Genomic DNA, 24413 nt, shown 5'->3' with positions numbered 1-24413 from the left:
ATCATTACTTTTGCACGATAATTGGTAATAGGTTTGCTCGAATTAACCCCATATTTAACTTGTGTTTTACCTGTTGTTTAATCATGAGAATATCAACCTTAATGTCTCTTATTTTTGTAATATTGGTACATATCAGATCATTTACAATATCAGAAGTATTAAATTGTTTATATAAACATTGAAAAAAACATTTTAAGAATGCAGTCTGGATTCCAACACAGCTTATATATATTTTCAAACATGTATGTTTGAACAAATGCTTTACTTTGAAAATAGTCTACTTTATATGATTTATATGTCCATTAGGTATCTCCTGCCATTTCCTTCTTTTTTGGTAGATATTCTAAGAAAAATTAGCAATGTTTAATAGTTATTTTTGGAACATTCAAATTTGCTTACATACTTTAAGGATTTTAGTCTGAATGAAGGAAAACTGTATAAGAATAGTTATTTTAAATAGTTCACCCTTCAAAATGCAAAAGAATACATATTTACGTTTCTATGTTAACATTTATTTACAGCATTTTTTATTGAATTATTTTGTTTATATCTTAAATTCCTTAATTTCTTTTTCAAAACTTGTATAAAAAGATTGATGTATTTTATACATGAATTGTCAAGGACCTCTTTCTAGGTACTAACAATTTGATACTGCTTTGTTTTAAATTTATAACTGTATTATACTTGTTGAGAGAGATGAGACTTAAATAAAATATTGAATTGAATTGATTCAAATTTCATATATACATATCTGTTATCTACAAGTTCGATCATATATACAAATACATGGTTAAAGAGAGACACATTCATTAACATAGGCGTATCAAATGGGGATAGCTAATCAGAGGCGGATCCAATTTTTCCGAAAGGAGGGCAGGCCTGCTTCATTTTTTTAATCTGTAAGTGTGGGGGTCCTTATCTTGGAAATCTGTTTAAAAATCAGGATTTTGAGGCTAAATTTGGTTCTGCCCCCTCCAACTTACAGTTAAAAAATGTAGCGGGCCTGTCCCACCACCCACCCCCACCCCCCTTTTCGAAAAGTCATCACTATACATACTCAACTTTTTCACATTTTAACATTTAAAACTTTATTGTTAATTTTGACCAGGGCTTGGATACTTTCTAACATGCATCAATTTAAAAGTAGCATTTAGTTCCAGATCACACAACTTGAGGAACAGGATATAAAAACAAAGAAGTCGTAAAATATAGGGCTAGTAATGAGAGATGATTAGAGTTGAAACACAACCATGACAGCTGCACCCTACATTAAATTTAACGGTCAATGGATCAGTCTGCTAAAGTACATGAAAACAATTAATTAGTAATCTCAACACTCCTGAAAATAGCAAATTATTGTCAGCAATTAAATACTGATTATAGATAAGATATAGTTTACAAACTTAAGCTCAATGACAGTATTTTAAACTTTAATTAAAAGACAGATATTGACAAAAGTGCAAACTCCATGATGTATGTCAAAGAAATAAGGTGAAAATACGATGACTGATAAGAAATTTTACAAAAAGTATATGTATATCCAAATTAAAAATTCTTCCAATTTTACAAAAATTGTAAAAGAAATAATTGAAGATCATGCAACATGCAACACGCAACACGCAACATGCAACACGCAACACGCAACATGCAACACGCAACATGCATACTAGTCAATTTCCAAGTTTTAGTGTTTTTGTCTATTATCTTGAAAACTATTAAATAGCAAGACAAGATCTACAAATACCGTAAGTCAACATGGCCTAAATCATCAGTCCACTCCTTAATGGAGTTCTTGCTCCTTATTGACAATTTTTACACTTTTTTGCATTTTCGCCTATTAACTTGAAAATTATAAAATATAGATAGACACTTTAAACTGCAAAAATGATCATCAATACAAGATAAACATTAAAGATTCGTTCATGAATTCTATTCTAGTCCACCATGTTGGAGAGTGTCCATTGTTGAAGATGCACATAGACCTAGGTGATGGACACAGGCACTTTAGAGCCTCTAATTTCATTTTAGAATACTATCTGGAAAACTAATAGATGAACAGAAGTGTAGTACATAGTTTCCATTCAACATAAATACAGATTTCTTGTTTTTCAGTTTCATGTAAAAATGCCAGGTGAGCCATACAGGCTCCTTCTAGACACTAGGTCTTCATAAAAATGTTGAATTTGTGAATGTTAGGAAAGCTCTTAAAATCAGCTTAAATATTCTGTATGTATATCAGTAACCTTAAAACAAGTCTTCAATTTGAAAAGGAAAGATCTTGCAATTTAAATATTATATCATTCCTGTATTGCCAATAAGTATATTTGGTAATAAAATGGTTTCAGTGATTTTGGAAGAAAATGCACATTCTGGTGATAAATTTTTTCAATAAGCACTTTTAAATATTCCTGATGATCATGATGATAGTAAATCCAGAAAAGTGCTTCTGACCTATGAAATTTATAGAGTATTGTTTTCATATTTTACAGCACTGGGTAGATACCCTGCTGATTGACTATCAGTTCCCTAAGGTATCATCAGCTCAGTAGTCAGTACTTCAGTAACAAACCTTTTTAAAATTGTTCATTAAAAAATTTAGAAATTATCAAGAAACTAAGGTTTCAACTCCCTCAGGTAAAGTTGACCTTAGTTGAATATGGGAATTATTTCCAAGGGCTGTTCCATTAAAACATACATGGTATTCAGGGAAGGCACTTTAAAAATGGAGTAACCACCTATAGAGGCAAATTAAAATTCACTTACATTTCCACTATGCAAAAACATAGATGACACCAACCCATAGTTAAGGAACAGCCCTTTGTCCTTTTTGGTCATAAAGCTTTTCAAATTTTTCAGTTCTTATATATCCTTGGCTTTCAAATAGTTGATTTTGAGCGTTTCTGTTGAAGAGAAATCCAGAAAAGCGCTTCGGACACATGAAATTTATAGAGTGTTGTCTTTATTTTTTATTGTTTTTTAATTAACATACAACATCTAAAGGTTCACTGTAATTTAACTGAACAATTTTAAACAAATATAACTATCAATCTTGGCCACTCCTTCCATGATAACTTTTTGGTAGATGCTATTACAGTGAAGCTACTTCAACAGCAAATATTTCCACAACAGCAAGGAATCTCCAATATATTAATCTTCAAACTAAAGATATGAAAACAAAGTTACTACATTATTTTTATTTACTAAAACATTTATCCCATTCATGAAAAGAAAGACAGATACAAGAATTTATACACAATGTACTCCCACAACCACAAATGTCATACAGCATGATATAGGTCACATACATAAAGAACTGATATTTTATATCAAAATATATTATTCCTAATGAAACCCTAACTTTCATACATTTTGTAAATCTTTAAAAATTTTAAAATTAAGATATTTATTTAAAGACAGTTTCTAATGTCATTCAATATGTTTATGTGTGTTTTGCTGTCTTTTTTTCACAATACATGTAGTATTCTCATCATTCATTTATTCATTCATTTATCATAATAAAAATAAAAATAAAATATTTCAATCACTTTTTGCTTGTACCAGTCAGGGGCGTTACTTAAACAAGTAACTTTTTTTAGTTACTTATATAGGTAATTTTTGTTTTTAAAAAATACAAAATTACTCAATAGAGTTATTTTAATTTTCAATAGAAGCAAGGACTATATGTTGTTTTCATGAATTTTTACATCATTTTATATCATAAAATTAAGAATTTATTAGATTTGAGAGGAGTATAGACAATAAGGGTTACTTTAAAAATAATGACAAAAATGTTACTTGAATAAGTTATTTTATACATCTTTGAAAGAATTAGTAATAACACTTATGTAAGGAACATATGTAATTGTCTTGGGTTACAAATTATAAATAACTTCAAGTCTTAATTAATTCACAAGTTTCTATCTATTTATATCTGTCTAATTTCAAGATTTTCAAGGCAAACGATATTTTGATAGTCCCAAGAGACCAATCTTTGACCCAGAAGCGTAGATATGAAAGATAAGTGCATCAGAAAGGCAATTAGTGTTTCAGAAGGATTAGATTTTATATTTCATGGGAAAAATAACAAGTTGACTGTAAAAATTTGTTAAAACTAGTAAAATCTGTATAATTGGACACCTATAAAATAATATTTAGAAAAGTTACTTATATAGGTAATTTTTAAAATAGCCTCGTTTTCAACATTACTTGTATAGGTAATTTTAAAAGTTACTTGTTTAAGTAATGCCCCTGACTGTGTACTACATTAGTTTTGAAACTCATCTTCATTTATACTCATCTTCATTTATACTCATCTTCATTTATATAATTTTCATGAACATAGTAAATATCCTTCAAAAAGCCCAGACTAGAAAAAACCTGTGTTTTCATTAACAACAAGTGTATGTGTATGAAAGATAAGGTCAAATTAAGAGATAACTGTATTGTATTTGAAGCTTTGCAGATGTCCATCGGAAGTTTTACTGTCGCAAATTTAGTTTACCTGGCGATGCGTAGCGGAGACAGGTAAACGGGTATTTGCAACAGTAAAACTACTGATGGACATCCGCAAAGCTTCAAATACAATACAGTTATCTCTATTCTAATGCAAAACAAGTACATAATTCAATTTCAATCATTATTTCAGTGTAAAATTTTTATTTAAGAAAATTCTGCGAAAAGATGTTATCTTCTTTGGCCCCTAAACTAGGTGACGTCAAAGGTATGCTTCCAGCGTCAAACGTAAACACCGGGCTTTTTCTGGCTTCTTGACCGCTTCAGAATGTAATAAAATTTGATAAAAAGAAGATTTCTAGGTGCAACATGTCAGTTTTTTGCTTATTATTGTAGAAATTACATGACAATACATTCCGCAATTTAAAATGTCGGCTTCCTTAGTTACAGACAAGGAGATAGAGAATTTTACGCTTACTGTCATCCAATCAGAACCATTGATACAAAATAATTGCATTAAAATTTAGAAAGTTCTACATATGGTTTTATTTTGTTTAACAAAAAATCACAATGATAACTGAATAAAATAAAGTATAATAAGTTCTTGTTATGATATACAATATTTCACATTGATCTTGTATGTATCTGTTGTAACACTTGTAGCCCATATAAAAATAATTTCAAGTTACCTGAAATTGAAAAGCCCAGAAGGAAAATGCTTTCATTTGAAAAAAAAAAAAACAACAGGTTAATGAGGCAAAAAGCAGAAAAATGATAAAGGAATGTATCTGTATTTCATAATTGTTTTATGCATATTGCTCACATCATTGTACAAGCAAATAACATTTATTATCAACTAACAATTACTATAACAAGGACAAACAAAAACATCAACAACCCTTACATTTATACTGAAAAAAATCTTAACAGAAAACTAAGTTTTCAGGCATTAAACTTCTTAAAATAAACTTTTTCATTTAAACAAAAACATATACTATATAATGACTATGAATGACATATTTATTATAAAGATGCCAATTTGGTTAGAAATGCAAGTGCTATATGATCTTTTCTATCAGAATAATTAATTTCTACTGTTGAGAGATTAATGTTCTGGCTAGAGAGACTGCAGTGTGAAAACACCATCTTCATGTATTACTATACAAAAAATTCATTCAAGAAAATTTTCCTAAACCTGAAACATTTACTTATATGTTGTGAAAGCATAAAGTAATGTGATAAATGCTTATACTAGAAAAAAATTCAATATTAAGGATGTTCCCTCCTCTTGTTTTTGAATTATTGTCAGATATTCGGAATTCTCTGGTTTTATCCATGTATTGCCATTTAAAATTTTGCCCACTAAACCGTAATTTTCTATTTATAATTCTATTACATATAGTTTTAAAAGCAATATTTGAAAATCTTATACAATCCTTCATATTTTTTCATAGTTTTTGAAAGAAAAAAGGTACCAATGATAAATGGAGGAAAAGTCTAGAGAGAATCATTTCCCGCCAAATTTTCAATGGCTTATATCTCGAAAACAAGGACACGGACCCTTTATTTTTTTCTGCTTTTTTAGTTCTGTTATTTCTAAACTGTCAATTTATAACAGTCTTTTAAAAATCTTGTTATTTTGAAACAGAGTAGCGAACATCCTTTATTTAATCTTTTAATAACTGATGTGTTTGACAAGTATTAAAATAGTGATAGCATCAGTTTATAGTTATTAACTTATAAATCTCTTCTTTACCTTTTTCATAAAAAAATTCCTTACTTATTTCATATATTTTCCCGTTATTTTCTATTACAAATGTCTCATTAAACGAGACAGAAAATATTTTCTCTCTAGATGCATAGATAGTAGTCCTATACTGCTATAGTCTTTGATCTTACAACTCTTCTTTCTGCTTTTTTAAAACAATTTCTACTTTGTCAAGCATATGCTGGAATTTGCCTTCAACACTGCTAACTGAAAACAATAAAAGGTTGTCAATATCACTGACATAATGTTTCATCATTTACATCTGTCAAATTTTGAAGTATTATTTATTATTCTTTTTAGATAGACGGATAATATTCTACTAAGTTACAGTTCAGGCATTGAAACGTTATACTTTGGATTCATTTATTTTCGTGGGTACCAATTTTCGTGGATTGCGGAAAACATGCCTTTTTGTGGATATGTGATTTCGTGGTTTTTGCCAAATTCTGCATACAACCTAATAGACAATTTGTAATTCTTTGAACATTTGAATTCGTGGTTCGCCTGTACCCAAGAAAACCACGAAAATTGGTATTCAACGAATAATAATGAATCCACAGTAAACAAGAATGATATTTTAGTCTTGGAAACCATGGTTTATTTATTAGTTAAAATTGGCTTTGAATTAGCATTTAGTAACACTTATTACCATTAGATCAGCACTTGTGTTTTTTTGTGTGTGTTTTTTTGTTTGTTATGTGCTTTGAGCAAAAAATTGATGAGTCACAATGCAATGGTTTTTACAGGTCATACTTATGTTGTGCTGTTACTATGATTTTCAAAGTGTTAACCCCACCGCATTCTTTGGTTATTGTTGGTTGCTTACTATACAGTATGCGTTGTTGGTTTCATCCTCGTCCTTTGGTCTCTGAAGGGACAGTTATCTCATTAGAGTTCATACCACATCTCATTATTTTTATACTAATCACAAAGAACAAAGAATGGAAGTCAGTCAATGTCAGGTGAATCCTATCTGTCAAACATGTACCAATATAACAGCCAATCACTATATTATATCAAATATAGTTGACCTATTACTCATAATAACTGTAACGAAACACGAAAGGAACCTATACAGTTATTTTATACAGTTAATGAACCATGAATATAAGTGTAAGACAACAGACATATGCAGGACAGAAACTTCTGAACCAAAGGCATCATTAAACAAAGATATAAATAATCCAGGTCTTCTAACCACTGAAATATAAAGCAGCTTCCACCCCTGTATTAGCATCTCAATTTCTTGCATTCTGTAACTTTCTGTTACAATGAATCATAAAGTGAATTTAAGTTTGTGTAATTCATGTCTAAAATCTAAATAGATTTGCTGTAAGATTGAAAGTTAACTACCTGTACCATGTAAACAATTAAGATCAATTACTGTTCAAAAGATTGAAGAAATTAGCAATGCGTGATTACCTGTGTTTCCAGGTATATCTACTTTGTATTCTTCTGCTTCTAAGGGTTTTCCTTGTGATCCCTGAAATAACAAGATGAAACTTAAAATGACAATTATGAAAACTTAATATGCCAAAGTAGCAATGAATGTAAGATGGTTTGTTTCATCCAGTTCTGAGTAGGCAAATAAAACTTGAAGTTAAAAAACAAATATTCCCTTTTCCACAATTCTTAAAAATAAAAACATATTTTCCATCAAATTTTAAGCAAACTCTACATGTAGGCAATGAACTATCTGTCTTATAGTATTGCTGGGTTGCTATCTCATAGATTTATACCCTTACCAGTACTACTACATCTATGTTCATTCTGTAAAGTTTTGTTTAATTAAAAATGATAAATACTCAAAGGGAGATAAATGTGATATGTATTATTAACTATAAAAGGAGTGGCAAGACGATTATTTCAAGCTACTGTGGTAATTAAGTTTTTTGACTTTAGGACTTACTTCATGTAGCTTGTTGACTTGTAAACTTTATGAGATAGACAGATAATATAACAACCCTTTTTTAACATATTTCATGTGGAACATATTTGTTCCTTTTGATCTTTTTGCAGAAGACAAAAAATTAAAAATACCTAAAATAGTACTACTACTATTATTTTTTCCGTTAATATAATTGTAATAATATATACATGATCTAAAGAGGATTAAACCACATGAAAACAAAAAAGACAAAGTATTGGTCCAAAAAATTGTTGGTGATGAAATCAGAATAATATTCAAAACATAGGGTCATACACAAAGATATTATAGTCATACCAGTACAGTTCCTTCAACTGTTTTTCCTCCTTTTCCAGTCATAATGAAATTTTCAAAATATAAATATGACATTCCGCTTTCTCTTTCTACAGAACAGGCAAACTGTGTCTTTGTTTCATCTACAGATAACTTCATTAACCATTGCTACAACAGATAAATAGAACCTTGTAATTCTTATTAACTATACCTTCATTGTAAAACAAAAGGCTATGATTGATTCAACATGATACCATTGCAGCATTTTGTCAAAGGAGTTGAGTTAATGTATATTAAAGCAAGTGTTCAAAATCGAAAGGAACGGAAAATAAAAATTTTGCAATTTTTCCATTTATAAAGGGGCATTACTCTAGAACGGTTTAAGTGACACCCCCAAAATTCAATCTTGATCTGTGTTTTGTGGTAATAAGCAATGTGTATAAGTTTCATAACATTTGGTTGAGGCAAACTTAAGTTATAGAACGGAAACTAAAAATTTTGCAATTTTTCCATTTATAAAGGGGCATAACTCTAGAACGGTTAAAGTGACGCCACCAAAATTCAAACTTGATCTGTGTTTTGTGGTAATAAGCATTGTGTATAAGTTTCATAACATTTAGTTGAGGCAAACTCAAGTTAGAGAACGGAAACCAATTTTGGGACGTACGTACGTACAGACAGACAAGGGTAAAACTTAATGCCCCCACCACTTCGGCCATTTATCAGTAAAATATGGAAAAATGAAAATAAATATTTGCCAAATTTTGCTCTGGATACTGTCTTTTGGTCATAAACAAGCTTTTGCCAAATTTCATAAAATTCCATGAAGGTTTGACAAAGTTATTGACTGGAAAAACTTTAACCTCAGACTAAATCTAAATGTTAACTGTAAAAAAAAATAAGTTCATTTATCAGTAAAATACAGGAAAATGAATACAAATATTTTCAAAATTTTGCTCTGGATACTGTATTTTGGTCATAAACAAGCTTCTGTCCAAATTTCATAAAATTCCATGAAGGTTTGACAAAGTTATTGATATCTAAATAAAAGAACAGAGTTCCAATGTCCCCCATGTTGCACATATTTTATCTATCCAAGATACAAGGGTAATAACTAAAAAAAACACTTTTTTTTTGTTCTTTAAAACTTTTATAGAGAAATGAAGGCTTCAAAGCAAATGCAATGCGATTTCCCATATAATTAATATTTCCAACGGGCATAACTCATTAAAAATATTTGACCAGCACTTATTTTTTGAAAGTGTCAAAGACATTGCTGATATAAACCATATGATATAAGTTTCATAAAATTCTGGGAAACATTGTACACATGAGAGTGCTAACAATGCAATTTTTCATATGATAAATGTTTCCAAGGGGCATAACTCTTCTAAAATAATTGATTGGCACTGATTTTCAAGCTCGTCCAAGACATTGTTGATATAGACCTATGATATAAGTTCATAAAAATCTGGCAAGAATTGTACACATGAGAGCGCTAACTGTGCAATTTTCCATACAATTAATGTTTCCAAGGAGTATAACTCTTTTAAAAATAATTGATAGGAACTGATTTTCGAACTCGTCCAAGACATTGCTAATATAAACCTATGATATTAGTTTCATAAAAAATCTGGCAAGAATTGTACATGTGAGAGCGCTAACAAGACCAGACGGATGCACGGTATTTCTATGTCCCCCGCAACGCGTTGCATGGGGGACAAAAAAATTTTCACCACAGACTGAACCTAAACGTTGAAGCAGCCGACGCTGGAATCTAGGATTGCTATGTCTAGCTGTCGCAGACTGGACTAAAATCAAGTCAGTACCTCATGACATAAAATAAACTGGTAAAGATACATTTTTTTGTCTTTGTAGTCCTTTTTGTAAGTCAGGAGGTCATGCAAAAAAGACAAAGTCACCAGCTTTAGTGCCAAAAAAAATTGTGTAAAAATTTCATAAGGATTGGTTACTAGGGAAACCATTGTTTCATGCAAAATATAGTGATGACAGTGAAGACAGCGATGATGATGATGATGATGGATGGCAGCTTAACGTTAAGCGGCAAATTAATATGCATATTCAGGACAAGAATATGCTAATGTAATAAGAATATTAACCCTGCTTTGAACTAGACCGACACCAGTTGAGCAGGATTTTAAAAGTTCACAAGGTAACAGTATGCAGGAAGACATATGTCGCCCTACCTGGACACATTATTCTGACTCCGAGCCTAACAGTTTTTGTTCTTACTCCTTAATGCTGCATGCTTAGAGGAGAAGCAGCAAATACCAATTTTAAAGTCTTTGGTTTGACCCGGCCAGGGTTCGAACCCACGACCTCCTGCACTCGAGGTGAACAATCTACCACAGACTATAATAGATAATTGATATACATTGTACCATTAAAAAATTTTCAGTCATATAAACAAGAAAATGTTATAGTTGTTCTAACACAAAGAGATCCTATAGAAATCCATGTAACTTACTTCGTCTGTGCCTCCTTCAGCTTGATAGGTAAAGGAACAGGTAAATCCTTCCTAGAAAAAAATAAATCTCATAAGTACATTTGATAAAGAACAATTTCATTTCAACAAATATATACATGTTATTATCCAAGGCTAATTTATAACATTTGGCAGACTTATTTATGTTTTTGTTGAGTAAATTAAGGACTCTGACTGACTGCATGGCAAACTTTAAACAAAGTTTTAACAGGGAGGGAGTGGTATCGATGTTTAGTTCACATGTCTGAGAAAAAACCAAGAAGCAATAAAGATTAGTCTAAGGACTAAGATATAACTGATATATAGACACAAAGCACCTTAATAAGGTGCAAAACATTTCATAGCTCACTTGAATGAAATTCCTTATATAATTTTTTTGTCTCACTCTAAATTATTTAAACGATAGTGATGATTTTGCTTTTAAAAAATTAAATTTTAAAAGTTTGGCTTTATCTGTCCTTTTTTATCCATTAGGAGTCCACAGGCCTTGAATCTAATTTAATGAGGCCAAAATGATGGAATTTTGTATGAGAGCAAGTGCATGTTTTGTGACTGTCTAAGCAGTTGGATTATGATGTTTGTTTTTGTGATAAGACTTTTACAATGATGTACATAGACTAGTGCTTTACTAACTTTATAACAGTTATGCTTTAAATGTGCCTTGTCAGTGTATATACTTGTAACTGTGATGATGGATTAATTGGATTCAATCCCTGCATGCAAAGTAGTACATAAATAGATTATTTAGTTACCTATGCTCTTGTTTGGAAGTTTAATAGCACTATATATATATATATGCTTGGATAAAATCCTTAACTTATAATACACTTGATTCCAATCCTTCTTTATGTCCAAGTATTTGGTTTAAGACAGCTTTATATTTTGTCATTTATGTGTTTGTTGGGCATAAAATCTAGGTCAGTCCGTTCAGCAAAAAGATGAGTATCTTCATTGAGATTATTTCCATATACCAGCTCACGTAAGTGTGATAAATGATAAATTTAATATATATTTCTGTAATGTCATGTCCAGAAGGGTTGAATAATGTACACAAGACTACAGATGGATGCTTAAAAAATGCCAAGCTGGTACAATGACCTTGTCGAGAGTTCAAGGATGCAGGGATCGAGTGTGCCCATAAACATTTAAATGACATCAGAAATCAGTGTACACTTAAAAGAGTTTTTTTTGCCGTAATGGATATGATGACCATGAGAATCAAATGTAATTGAAAAATGTCAGCAGTCACAATGACCTTGTCAGTTCAAGGATGAAGGGATTATAAAGTTTGCCCATAAACATTTAATGACATCAGAAATCAGTGTATACTAAAAAAGTTTTTTTTTTCGGAAATGGATATAACCTCCATGTGAATCAAATATAACATTCATTCTGCCATTACAATTTTATTAATAGTGGTGAGGTCCCTGAGCAGTGTTGATAACTTTTAAACCAATACAAGGAACAGCCTTAATAAACTGGTTTGTGCACCTACAGGGTTACAGTTTGTCCTACACCAAGTTGCTTACAATGTCCAGGAAAGAATAGATAAAGATGCCATTCAGTTGATATGAAATCAATAATGTAAGCTGACTATGCTGATGAACACAATGACAAGGTCAATAACTAGAATGTTAGAGCCAAATTTAGTCAGTGTGAAGGTTAATGTGTCAAGTTTATCTTTGGGAACTGGCTGGATTATTTTAATACCAAATCTTTTTCTTCTGTTATCCTTTTTCCTAGGGGCCTGACATCAATTGTTTCTGCTCGCACTTCATCTGGGTCGATGTTACTAGAGGCACTGTAGCCAAATAAATAAAAAATACACAGGAGGTATTGAAGATTCGGTTGCATTACTTTACAGCTTAACTTTCCAGCACACAAAATTTCGCCAGAAGGACGTGGACCAATGAACGTTGAAATTATAAGGTCAATAACTAGAATGTCGTTTCGGAAATTCCCTTAGATTTATCTATTTCATTAAATGTAAAACTCCGAAAGATCAAAGTCCAAATAGACAGAAGATACCACACAATCTTGAAAAATGGCAGCGCCCATGAGATTTGATGGCAAAGTGGCTTTAATTACCGGTGCAGGAAATGGTAAAATAATATTGATGGTTGATTTTATTTTACAATACTGAATTGCAAAAATTGTTTCTCCAAAGATTTGTCACGATCCCAGGTGATGACCCTTGAAGTTTCAGGTTGGGTCCATCACCCAAAATTATGTCAATGAGTAACTTTGGGATAAACATGTAATTAATCCCAAATGTGATAAGTTAACATGCAATCCTTTTTTAGATTCTGTGTCTGAAGCAATGTTTAGCCGCTTTTGGGATTCTGCGTCCAGAGAGATTTTCAGATTTGGCCGCTCTAGCCTCTAAGAGCGCACACATTAAATATTCACTACGGACACAGAATCCAAAAAGGGATTAAAGCAATGCTGTAAAAAAGAGTAATGGTAACAGGCTGAGTATACATTTTATTTTTAATCGCCTTAACTTAAATGCCAGTCTTATTTGACCACAGTTAATATCTCTTGTTACATAATTGTATAGACCCCTTCTTACACAGCTCATTACTCAACTTAATACACAGCTCATTACTCAACTTAATACCTCACTAGTATACCTACAACTCATTTTTCTGAGAATTTTGTGAGCTAAAAGGGGTGATACAACTCTGGTAATTTTTGAGTGAAGTAATAATTAAAATGACATTCTACATTTCCACCTTTGTGTTGTCTGTTTTTATTAGACTTATATTATTTTAGATTGCCCCTTGGTATATCTTATCTCTCTATTTTAATAGAAAATGTTTTCAAACACAAATTTACATTTTAGGCCCAAATCACTTATCACTTATCCCAAGTTTTGATGGCTGTTTTACAGAATATAAAGAAAAAAATACTGAAAATGATTTCAGAAAAAATGTTCGACTTGTTATAAAATTGGCTGGATCATAGTGCTAGTGATGCTTTGATTTGAATTTGTTATGACTTTTATTTTACATTTTGATAACTTGAATTATCATGAAAAAAAAATTTGAAAAACCTTTAATCTTTTAGTTTTTAATTTTATAGTAACCTTGGATTGCTTACATGTATTTGTACATTTTGATTCAATTCCTGTGGTCAAATGTCAGGGGCAAATCAGGACCAAGCTAGGATTTGGGTTAAGAGCAAACTTTGGCTCATTGACCAAAATGAAAAAATCTTCAATATATACATGAAAAAATTAGAGCAACGGTGGGTGTGTCCCTTTCATGATCCAAAATCGAAAATCCATGATCCCAAATGGAAAATCCATGATCCATGCCTAAATTGTAGGTCTTGGTTAGAGTTTAAATGAGAATGTACTCCAAATGATGAACAGGCTACTGAGGTTTATATATGCACATGGATATCAAGATATAAGTATGATTTCATTTTAGATGCACAATTATCTTGAAACAATCATGGTCCAGGTCCATCATATTGCGCTCAATAAAAATATGAATAGAACCCATGGTATGAAAATTACATATCCATTTAAGAAGAACAAAATGTTAGACATTGGGATGTTCCTAACAGCTGACCACACACTTTCTATCAATAGTCCACATGATAAGTAATAATTCCTTTTATTAATTTGTTTGTTGATGAAAATTTTTCTTTATACAGGAAACCACCAAGATTTTAATGATATACAAAGTCTTGCTGTAACACACAGACATTCTACACATTCAGTGTTTTTTATGATTTACTTTTTACTTTATTTTGGACAAATAGCTAATATTATGGATCTTCTGTAATAAAGTTGAAATCATTTATGAAAAAGTGTTCATTTAATGTTCACGAGAAACATGTCTTTATGCCAGGTATGAAGGACATGGGTATAACTAAATAATAATTGACAGTATGGTACATATAATAATGCATTATACTATTTTAATAGGGTCTCCCAACATTGTTGTGAATTTGTAATCTAATTGTATATGTAATTTTGATTGAAACTGACAAACTGTAATTTCCTTCTAGGTATTGGACGGGATTATGCATTGGCATTTGCTGCCAGAGGTGCCTCAGTTGTTGGTAAGTATTGCTAAGAGTTATGGGAAATGGTAGTTTGAATTTCAGACAATTAAAGGAAGATTGATTGATTGATTGATTGTTGGTTGCTTAACACCCAGTGGCAAATTAATGAAGATAATATTATTCCTTATTTAAATTTTCTTATATGTGATTTTTTTGTGTGAATGCAATTGTAGAAAATTGTAAACCATGTACAATGTACTACTACATAAGGATTAATAATCTTTTTGAAAATTATGATCAAAATAAAAGAAAAATGTATAAGTCAAAGGGAGATAATTAAAATTAAGATTTCTGAATTTGGATACTGGAAGTGTTTTCTATAAATATCCATTAAAAAATTTCATTTCCAAAATATATTTCAAGAAATATGTGTTCTAATTTCATTATTATATATGACATATATAGGGGGATATTATTCTTTGTGAATACTACTAACATAAAAATCCAAAGAAATTGGTAATTATTTTGTTTTTTAGAATATTAAGATCAAATAAGAAATAAAAAGAAAAATGGGTTCTTGATTTATAAATAACTATCTAAATCTAAATAAAAAAACCCATTTGATTGCCTTTTTATAGTATCTGTAAAAAAATGAAAAATGGTGGTCCCAAAGATTTTAATTGTTTTTTTAGGTAAACAATGTTCATTTACTTTAGTCTACAAATGTAACTAAAAATATAAAGATGTAAAAGCTGAAAATTTGTATACAATTTTAACAATATGTACTATTAACTAGAAGATGTACTGATTTATTTGTGTTATTGTATTCAGTTAATGACCTTGGAGGTGACATGAAAGGTGGAGGTCGTGGCACAATGGCAGCAGATAAAGTTGTGGAAGAAATCCGAGCCAAGGGTGGTAAAGCAGTACCTAACTATGGTAGGTAAAAGGTGATAAATCAGTACCTAAGGCTTACTATGGTAGCTAAAGTGAGGTAAAACAGTAACTAACTATGATAGTTAAAGTAAGGTAAAGAGGTTACTGACTATGTAGCCATATCCCCATTAAAAATTGTTATATCGGCTAATTCAGGCGATCTACTCAACATATGTTATAAAGAGTTCTTTGCAAACATTTAATAACTCCTTAGTTGTTATATCCTTATTCCATAGTTCTCCACCAATAAAAACTGGCCACCACTAAATACCACACTAATGCTGAAAGTGCTGAAAGTGGCGTTAAACGCAAATCAATCAATCCATAGTACTCTGTACTTAAAAATAGCACAAATTGTTAATTTCAGTCAATTAATTAAATAGTAGCATGTCTAAAATCATAGATGCAAGATTTTTGTTTACAAATCATAATTGTGTTCCTCACTTTGAGGTCAATAAGGGATATTTCATTTTTAGCTCACCTGGCTCAGAGATTTTCTCATGACTTGGCTTCCAGCATCGTCGTCCATTAACTTTTACAAAATCTTCTCTTTTCTTTAACTTCTGGGCCAAATTTACCCAAACTTGGCTACAAGCACCATAAGGGTATCTAGTTTAAAAAATGTGTCCGATGACCCTGCCTGCCAACCGAGATGGTCGACATGGCTAAAAATAGAACATAGGGGGTAAAATGCAAGTTTTTGTCTATTAATATGGAAACCACTATAGATAGAGGAAATCTGATATGGGCAGAAATGTTCAAAATGTTGAGCTCTACCTATTGTCTATTTCAGTCAAAACTGTCAGATGACTTCTTATAGGAGTTGTTGCCCTTAAATGACAAATTTAACTTTTATTTTTCATTTTTGCCTATTATCTTGAAAACTAAAATAGATAGAGAGAAACTTTAATAGCACAAATGACCATTAATTCAGATGGCCTAAATTGTCAAACGACTCCTTATTTGCATTTTTGCCTAATTATCTTGTGACTTATATTCAATAGATAGACACTATAAATAGCAAACATGATTAGCAAGACCAGATCTACCAATAAGTGCAATGGCCAAATTCTTCAGATGACTCATTATATGAGTTATTGTTCTTTAATGATATGACAATTTTAACCAATTTTTATTGTTTTTGCCCATTATCATGAAAACTATGAAAGATAGATAGAAACTTGAAACAACATAAATGATCAGCAAGACAACATCTACAAACAAGTCAAATTTTCCTGAAATAGTTAGTAGACTCGTTATAGGAGTGATTGCCATTTAATGACGATTTGTTAATCCTCTTGTGTTTTGGGCAAAAACTAAAGAAGATTGAGAGGAACTGTAAACAGTAAAATGATCAGCAATACAAAATAAAAAAAAAGAGATTTTTGTCATTAATTCTATTCTAGTCTACAATGTTGAAGAGTGTCCTTTGTTGAAGATGCACATAGACCTAGGTGAGCGACACCTGCTCTTTAGAGTCTCTTGTTTTGTTGTATCTGCTGTCATGAAAATATGTTGCATAATTCATATCCAACGTATTTGTTCAATTTGAAATTCAGTTTTTCTTATGTCGGCCTACTGCTTCAACCCGTTGGAGTTTAAAGATTCCCTGTTTACATTTGGTGAGGGTGACCTTGACCTGTTTCCATATCTTTGTGGCGATCTACTTTTAGGTTTTTCACATTGTGCAATAAAATGTCCTTCTTCACCACAGTTAAAGCATTTATTATCTCTAATAGGACTTCTTCCTGGACTTGATAATCTTTGTGATTGTCCGAATCTATTGGTTGAATTATCTCTTTTCAGGATGTCCAGTATCTGTTTGATGCTCGACTTTGTTTCTTGAACATCTTCTTCTGTCTTTTTAAGTCTTGACTCAAGTTTACTAATTACATCAGTATCACCTGTTCCTTTTCTGTACAAAGCTCTTACACTTGTGGTGGATTCATGATCCCCATGTGAGTTATACATGTCTGTTTCTGTTTCATGGAATGTCACCCTTTTAACCTCAGGCTTTTTATTTCCTAAAATAACTTTCTGATTGGTAACAGCACTCTTTACATACTTAAGCGCTTTGTCCAAACTATCAGGATCCTTATCCATTGCTGTTAGAGCTGCCTTTTTGTCCATACAGCCTTTCAAAAAAGCATCAGTGGCAACTATCTGAATAAAAGCATCAGGTGTTCCTGGAAACCCATCAGTTGCAAGATCCTGTATTCTCTCTGCATACTCATCAAGAGGTTCCTCTGGCAATTGACGAAGGTCTTGCAGTTGTCTCCTTATAACATGAGGTAAGTCCTTTCTTCCAAATCTGTCTTCCATCTTCTTACAAACAGCTAGATATCCTTCCTGGACTGACTTTGGCATTGTGGTAAAAAACTTTAGTGCTCTGTCTCTCAAACATTCAATAAGCTTGTCAAGTCTGTCTTGATTCGTCCAGTTATATCTATTGGCAATATGATTGAATTGGACAAGGTACGGTCGCCAGTCACTCCTACCATCATATGTGCTCATCTTAGGTGGCAATGGACCATCTTGTCGTTTATTGCCCTGTCCTGTGTGTGTATTGGTTTTGGTTTGCCAACTAGGTTCATCTTTAGTTTCAGCTATTTTCATGCTAGGCTTCTCTTTTGGTAATGACCATTTTCCAATCATCTCCTGTAACTTCGTTTTATCATCTGTCTCCGTCTTCATAGTTATCTGTAATTTTTTCATCTGTTCGTCTCGTTCTTCTATAAATTGATTTAATTTCAGCTCTCTTTCGTTAAATTTGTTAATCAATTCTTCCATTTCTTCCTTATGTCTCGTGGCAAGGTTTACATACTGTTGTTCGTAATCGTGTTCTCTGTTTTTCATCTTAACTGTGAAGTCCTGGTTTACAGCTGCAATCCTGTGTTCATAATCTGTTTTCATTAGTGCTTTTTCTTTCTCTGCATTTGAAAAACTTGTTTTTAATTTTTCAATCATTGCTGCCATCTTCTTTATTTCTTTGGCATTTTCTTCTGCTTTCCCCGTAACATCTTCTTGGATTTCTTCCGATGATTCCAATATTATAACTCCAGTCTTCATCAGTGGATCCCACATGGTATTAGGAATGTCCGTCATAAGTTTTAGGTCTTCCAAAATAAGAGGGGAGCCTTTCTCTTCTCTTTTATTTATAATCTTTTGTGCTCTTCTGTCGCTTATTCCTGATATCTGTTTTAGTTGTTCCAACGAAGCTGTGTTTATATTGATAGGTTGCGACATAATGGCCAATATCTAATATACTTTTATACAAAAAAAAAAAAAATACAAAATAAAAATCTATGTATGTTACTATCAAAGTATAAGAATTGACTAATGATGAATAACAAAAGTAATATGTACGCATAGGCTATTACAATACAGACACAAGCACTATCACAAAACAATAAGCTTTTTCTTTAAAACACAAGCTCAAAAACACTACAACCACAAACAGAATGTTTTTTTTTTTTAAATCACAAACACTTTTACATACAATCACAATTTTAGAAAATTTGGTATATTGATTTTATTCTGATTTGCCAAGGAAAACACAAGTATAGCAAAAAAACAAAAACAATCTGAAAACACCTATGACATCAGAGGATCTGACGCGCAAAGCTGTTTCAGAAATTAACTAATTTTAATAACCCTGTTTATAGTATTATATAAGTTAAGGGACATAAATATTTAAAACTTCCACATATGAATAAATGTAAATAAACATATAAGTGACACAATCAAATATTTATATTTGTCTTTCTTTTTAATATCAAATATACAAATTCATAAACTCAGAAAAAAAAATTACTATTTAAACACAGGTATGAAATTGTAAACAATGACGTATGTATACACAATTCACAACAAATAGTAGTACAAGTTTATTATCAACACATTCTTTTATCGTAAATGAGTGAACACTTTTCAGACGGTAACACCGAAAAAGCAATTAAACAAAATGAAAAAAAAAAAATAATAATTTGATAACAACTATGACATTAGAAGATCTGACGCACACAGTTGTATCAATAATTTATGAAAAACAAAAGAAAAACATACAAATGATATTTGACATCAGAAGATCTGACGCACAACGGAATATCAATGAATGAGGAAAAAAAAAAAATGTGTTGATTTGTATTAATATAAATAAACAAAACCTGCAATAAACCAAATAGATAATCAAAAACTATCCACTAGTAGTTTGTTTAAGGTTATTTTGTCTTATTCTCAAGGTGTATGCAAATCTGTGTATTTTGTAAATGTGTTACAAAAAGGGGGATGGGAATTTTATCACACGGAAAGTCTGATAATCACAATATGGATATGAAACGAATATATCACTTGCGCAAATATCAAAAGTACTGATAAATCAGCGCGCCATGAAATAATACAATCGCGGGAGAGAAGAAACAAATATTTCCTCTCGCGAAAACAAAGAAAAAATATGAAATTCGGCGGGAATAAATGTCACCGATAAACCGCAGTGTAAATCAGTGGAATCGTGCCGACTTCTGACACCACTGTAATGATTTTATAGGGATATGTTTATGCAGTATATTACCTTAAATATCACAATCCTAGGCTTGAGTCACTGGTTATCTTATAGGCCGCTCATCAAAAGGGGACGTCTGATCAGGATAACAACTAAACTATGACTGCCCAATAATCCATGGGGAATCCCGGAATTCCTTTGTATGACGTAGTAGTCCTCCGAGTGTAAATGGATAATGATAAAGCCAAGTATATTTAGTTCCGAATAAACTGCTGGTATAATACCATATTCCTAACAATATGCATAAAATCGGTTTGTATAAAATTAATTTCCTTTTGTCAGATTCTGTTGAAGAAGGAGAGAAATTGGTACAGACAGCATTAGAAAATTTTGGAAGGATAGGTGAGTACACTATATATATATAAAGCTGTAAACAGTTTGAGATTCCCAAGATCAACATGTAAAAAGGATTAAGTATGTGTTGTAGATCAGTTGTATAATAAAGAGAAAAGTCATAATTTGTACATGTATTTTGATCTGAAAAATATTACATATTAAGTCAATTCTAGGACAAGGTCCACACTTCTTTGATTTTAATATTGGTCAAATTGCCTCCATAGTTGGGTTTTCTAAACAAGTATAATTATTTCTCATGAATGACCATCTAAAATGATATCACTAGTCTGTATTGATCAAGAAAAAACCTATGTTTACAATTTTTTCCATATTAACACAGGAACACTTTTTCCGCCAGGAAAGTGACTGATTTAATCTTTTATTTCAAATACCTATTTGTAGTTTTTATACGACCGCAAAATTTGCGGTCGTATATTGGTATGACGTTGTTGTCGTCGTTGTCGTCCGAAGACACATTGGTTTTCGCACAATAACTTTAGTTTAAGTGAATGGATATCTATAAAATTTTACCATAAGGTTCAATACCACAAAAGGAAGTTTGAGATTGATTTTGGGGGTTATGGTACCAACAGTTAAGGAATTAGGGGCCAAAAAGGGGCCAAAAATAAGCATTTTTGTAACTTCCAGACAATAACTTGTTTTTAAGTGTATGGATCTCTCTGAAATTATACCACAAGTTTCCATACCACAAAGGAATGGTTAGGATTGGCTTTTGGGGGTTATGGCTCAAACCGATTAGGAATTAGGGGCAAAAACGGGGAAAAAACAAGGGTTTCCTGGTTAAAAGCAGTGTAAGGGAGGTAATCCAAAAACAAAATTGTACAATGTTGTACAATGTTGGATTACCTCCCTTACACTGATTTTTAATTGTCCATTAGCCAGGAAACTCTTGTTTTTTCCCCTTTTTTGCCCCTAATTCCTAAACGGTTTGAGCCATAACCCCCCAAAGCCAATCCTGATTTTAAATTATCTATTTAAGACTTTTATGATGTATTTAAATTGGTAAATATGGTTGCAAATTTCATTGGAAATTTGAATTGATCTTGAAAATTCAAATTATATAACCAATTCTAAGTTCTTTGACCACAGTTATTGGTGTCAGAAACCTATTATGTGTCAAATATTTAATTACAATCCAAATTCAGACCTGTATCAAGTGTGAATATTGTGTCCATTTTCGCCCCAACTGTTCAGGGTTGGACCTCTGTGGTCGTATCCAGCTGCGCTCAGTGAAGCATTTTATTAAGTTTGCACTTACTATAATCCATCTCTTTTTCAGATATTGTAGTAAATAATGCAGGAATATTAAGAGATAGATCCTTCGCTAGGATCAGTGACCAAGACTGGGGTAAGAATTATTATTGAAAACCTACAGAAAGAGTTAAGGTTCCTTAGAAAATAATTTAAGAAATTGTTCATGTACCAGTAAATAATATCAATTTATTTGCATTATATTGTGGAAATTGTTATTAAGAATATTATGAGTAAAAGAAATTCCATTTGTATTTCTGTAATTTCAATACTATTTGCAAGAAATCTTTCAACTATAGGTAAAGTAAAAATGGTAATGAAAGTCACTTTTGTAAAATCTACTTGTAATTGTATACTTCAGACTTGATTCATAGAGTTCATTTGAGAGGATCATTCCAGGTTACAAGAGCAGCATGGCCACATATGAAAAAGAATAAATATGGCAGGTCAGTCACAGGTTTTCTACACCCCCAGTTGATATAACAATGAAATAGAAGAAAAGTTTTGTTTATTGAAAGAAAAATTATCTGACAATATGAACATAAAATTTGTTGTTTGCATTATTTTATAACTTATACATAAAATTTCTGATATACTGACAGATAGATTGTCATTTCCTTTCAGAGTTATAATGGTGACATCAGCAGCTGGTATCTATGGTAACTTCGGACAGGCTAATTATAGTGCAGGTATGACACATAATATTCACAATAAAAACTAATTTAATGATTACATTAAGGTTTTCAGTACAATTTAGCAAGAAAGAAAATAGATGTAGTTTTTCCAGATCAGTTATCACTTGTTTTGATAGGAAAAAAAAGTGTTGCAAATATGGCAATAATGTAGTCATGTTTATGTTAGGAAGTCAAATATGTCCTAGGATGCACATGAATTATAATCTACTTCCTAATTTACCATTCCAGCAAAATTGGGTGTACATGGTTTGGCAAATACATTGGCTATTGAAGGGAGAAAGGATAATATTAAAGTTAACACAGTGGCACCACTTGCAGGTTCAAGATTGACAGAAACTGTATTGCCACCTGGTGAGTACAGAAATAAAACTTATATAGCAGATTAAAAACTGGCCATTTTCACCTTGTGGTTTTGGAACACATTCTGCTATTACACACAAACCATTTATTTATGAGATAAATCAACTTGTCAAGTCAAATTACCAAAGACAGAAATAACAAATATTCCTATATTATAGCTTAAAAGTGAAACTGAGGGTGTCTGTGTTTTGTATTTAATTTAATTTTTTATTGAAAAGTGTGTTTTTTAATGAAATAAAATATAAAGTTTAGAATAGTAAAATTAAAAAAATCAATCTCTACATATATTTGCTCAATTTACTTCTAATGTTTAGGATTGTGTATTGTTGCTTCTTTTGTCTAGATGTTGTGAATACATTGAAACCTGAATATGTTGCTCCATTAGTTCTGTACATTGTGTATTGTTGCTTCTTTTGTCTAGATGTTGTGAATACATTGAAACCTGAATATGTTGCTCCATTAGTTCTGTACCTAACTCATGACTCCTGTGAAGAATCTGGGTCATTGTTTGAAGTGGGAGGTGGCTGGATAGGAAAATGTAAGTATGTAACAATAATTTGATTGGTTAATGAGTATTTTCATGGCCCGTCTACGATAATAGTTGGGCAATATGTTTTCTGGTCTGTGTGTCCATCCCTCTGCCCTGTATCAAGTTAATGGTTTTTGGTCACAAAACTTAAAATTAAGTACATATGCTCATGATGTAAATTTTTAATTGTATGTCAATTTATGGCTTTTACCCCAATTATCCATACACACACACAGTTCACCAAATAAAGAAAACAAAGTATGATTTTGACCCTGATTTCACAGTTAACTGAATATTGACATATGATAGTGCTAGTTGGGCATGGTGTCACAGTTAACTGAATATTGACATATGATAGTGCTAGTTGGGCATGGTGTCCGATGGAGACATATTCTTGTTTTACCTGAATAAATGAAATACACATTAATCTGTTTCATATTAAATGAGAGAAACATATGTAAAATAGAAGTCAATTTCTTGGCAAATTGATGTAAATAACTTACAGAACAGAGACATGATAATGTAAAATAGTAGAAAGTGAGAATATTGTAAGCTTTACAACACTAAGTCAAATAGACTGAATCACCATTACCGAATATGTTTAGTTCCTATTTAAAAAAAAAAAGACAATAAACACATAAAGCTATACAAAAAAAATAAATATGAAGTCCTAAAAACAAAAACAAACACTATTTCTTGACTGCTATTACTTATAACTATGGTTTCCCTTGGAGTTTCTGTTGTAAGTACAATTCAAAGTAAACTCTCTCTATCAAGTTAT

The 24413-nt window shown here is 31.4% G+C and overlaps 2 protein-coding genes across 2 annotated transcripts in view; one reads left to right on the top strand and one right to left on the bottom strand.

The window, feature by feature from the left end:
- Window positions 1-3179: 3179 nt before the first annotated feature.
- Window positions 3180-12855, bottom strand: LOC127733794 (myeloid-derived growth factor-like). The gene is made up of 5 exons (XM_052243114.1): window positions 12637-12855; window positions 10909-10959; window positions 8445-8588; window positions 7643-7703; window positions 3180-6427 (listed from the first exon to the last, which is right to left on the bottom strand). The coding sequence occupies exons 1-5, from the start codon at window positions 12778-12780 to the stop codon at window positions 6348-6350; spliced, it is 480 nt and encodes a 159-aa protein (XP_052099074.1). The 5' UTR covers window positions 12781-12855; the 3' UTR covers window positions 3180-6347.
- A 44-nt stretch (window positions 12856-12899) lies between these two features.
- Window positions 12900-24413, top strand: part of LOC127733788 (peroxisomal multifunctional enzyme type 2-like) — a 43626-nt gene continuing 32112 nt past the window's right edge. The window contains exons 1-9 of the mRNA XM_052243104.1: window positions 12900-13028; window positions 14947-15000; window positions 15775-15882; window positions 20723-20782; window positions 22077-22145; window positions 22410-22494; window positions 22673-22737; window positions 22972-23094; window positions 23525-23641. Coding sequence (XP_052099064.1) covers window positions 12971-13028; window positions 14947-15000; window positions 15775-15882; window positions 20723-20782; window positions 22077-22145; window positions 22410-22494; window positions 22673-22737; window positions 22972-23094; window positions 23525-23641 — 739 coding nt within the window. The 5' untranslated portion in view covers window positions 12900-12970. The remainder of the gene's footprint in view (window positions 13029-14946; window positions 15001-15774; window positions 15883-20722; window positions 20783-22076; window positions 22146-22409; window positions 22495-22672; window positions 22738-22971; window positions 23095-23524; window positions 23642-24413) is intronic.

This window comes from Mytilus californianus, unplaced genomic scaffold (genome assembly GCF_021869535.1).
Source record: "Mytilus californianus isolate M0D057914Y unplaced genomic scaffold, xbMytCali1.0.p SCAF_3, whole genome shotgun sequence".
Classification (NCBI taxonomy): domain Eukaryota; kingdom Metazoa; phylum Mollusca; class Bivalvia; order Mytilida; family Mytilidae; genus Mytilus; species Mytilus californianus.
The sequence above is the reverse complement of the archived record's forward strand: the minus strand, read 5'-3'. Positions and strand labels throughout refer to the sequence as shown.

Bases quoted from the DNA above. Each gene is read 5' to 3' on its own strand.
- LOC127733794 (XM_052243114.1), bottom strand. From the start codon at position 12,780: ATGCAACCGAATCTTCAATACCTCCTGTGTATTTTTTATTTATTTGGC. The intron at 7,704-8,444 runs GTATGACTATAA...TTGTTATTTCAG, and splicing joins CAGTTGAAGGAACTGTACTG to GGATCACAAGGAAAACCCTT. The intron at 6,428-7,642 runs GTAATCACGCAT...TATTGTTTTCAG, and splicing joins AGATATACCTGGAAACACAG to TTAGCAGTGTTGAAGGCAAA.